Source organism: Monopterus albus, unplaced genomic scaffold, assembly GCF_001952655.1.
Source record: "Monopterus albus unplaced genomic scaffold, M_albus_1.0 scaffold237.1, whole genome shotgun sequence".
Lineage (NCBI taxonomy): Eukaryota > Metazoa > Chordata > Actinopteri > Synbranchiformes > Synbranchidae > Monopterus > Monopterus albus.
In genome coordinates this window covers 378,571-379,489 of record NW_018128117.1, presented here as the reverse complement: position 1 = coordinate 379,489, position 919 = coordinate 378,571, and the positions used below count along the sequence as shown (strand labels likewise).

The 919-nt window shown below is 39.5% G+C and overlaps 1 protein-coding gene across 1 annotated transcript in view; it reads right to left on the bottom strand.

Moving 5' to 3' along the window:
* nbeaa (neurobeachin a) overlaps positions 1–919 on the bottom strand; it is a 77,162-nt gene that overhangs the window by 38,151 nt on the left and 38,092 nt on the right. Inside the window, 2 exon segments of the mRNA XM_020620401.1 lie at positions 199–351; positions 870–919. The exon segment at positions 870–919 is cut by the window's right edge and continues 36 nt beyond it. Coding sequence (XP_020476057.1) covers positions 199–351; positions 870–919 — 203 coding nt within the window.

Below are 919 nucleotides of genomic sequence, written 5' to 3'. Positions count from 1 at the left end.
TGTTTGCTTGTTTCAGTTTTCTTTGCATTCAGACAAAACCTGCTGCACACTGTAAGAAAGCATAATCTACTTTTGCTTGTATTTTCTATTTTCCTGTCTATCACTCCATTAAATCTCTTCCTCAGACTTTCATCTCTTTTGTGCAGCAAGGTCATGAAAACACTAACAGTTGTGGCAGACACACACAAATAGGCAGACCTTGGCAGGGGTGTGAATCCAGATGGCAGCGTTGAAGAGGACATGGTCACAGAGCTGTTTGAGGAGAGGTGCTCCGTGAGGCAAACCATCCAGATATTTGGCGAAGGACAGGAACTGCTCAAGTACCGCCCTGGTGATGTGGACTCGTGATGACTGGTGAAGGGACAGGAAGTAGGAGATATGAGTTAATTAATCTGAATTAATAAATAACCTAAATAACAACTGTCGCATTAGCAGAAATCAACAAATAACAGGTTTATTTACATCATAATGGTTTTATTCCTATTACTTTGTTACATTCAGTCACGTGCTGCATTATGCTTTGTATTACATAGTCTTAGATGCTTATGTTAAGGGTTGCCAATGGTGTCAAGTAATGAATTTACAGCAGAAACTAAGTTGGTAATGCTAAAAAAAGTGTCTGTCTCTTTCTTCACACATCTTACTCTACATATTTGTGGCATACTGTTACTTCCTGCCATGAATGATGAGTAGGGCAATTAAAATATACAGTAATACCCATTATAAAGACATCTAGTCACATAAGCATTATAAAACCAGATACCTTATAAAACTTAAAAAAGAAAACTCACAGGTGGTCATGGTAAAAATCCAAGGCCACTCTCCTTATTCACCCTAAACACTCTTCACCGTGGAGGCCTTTTACTGACCTTCTCGAGCAGGTATCCGATCACCAGAAAGCCCTTCCCTCCCAGCATTT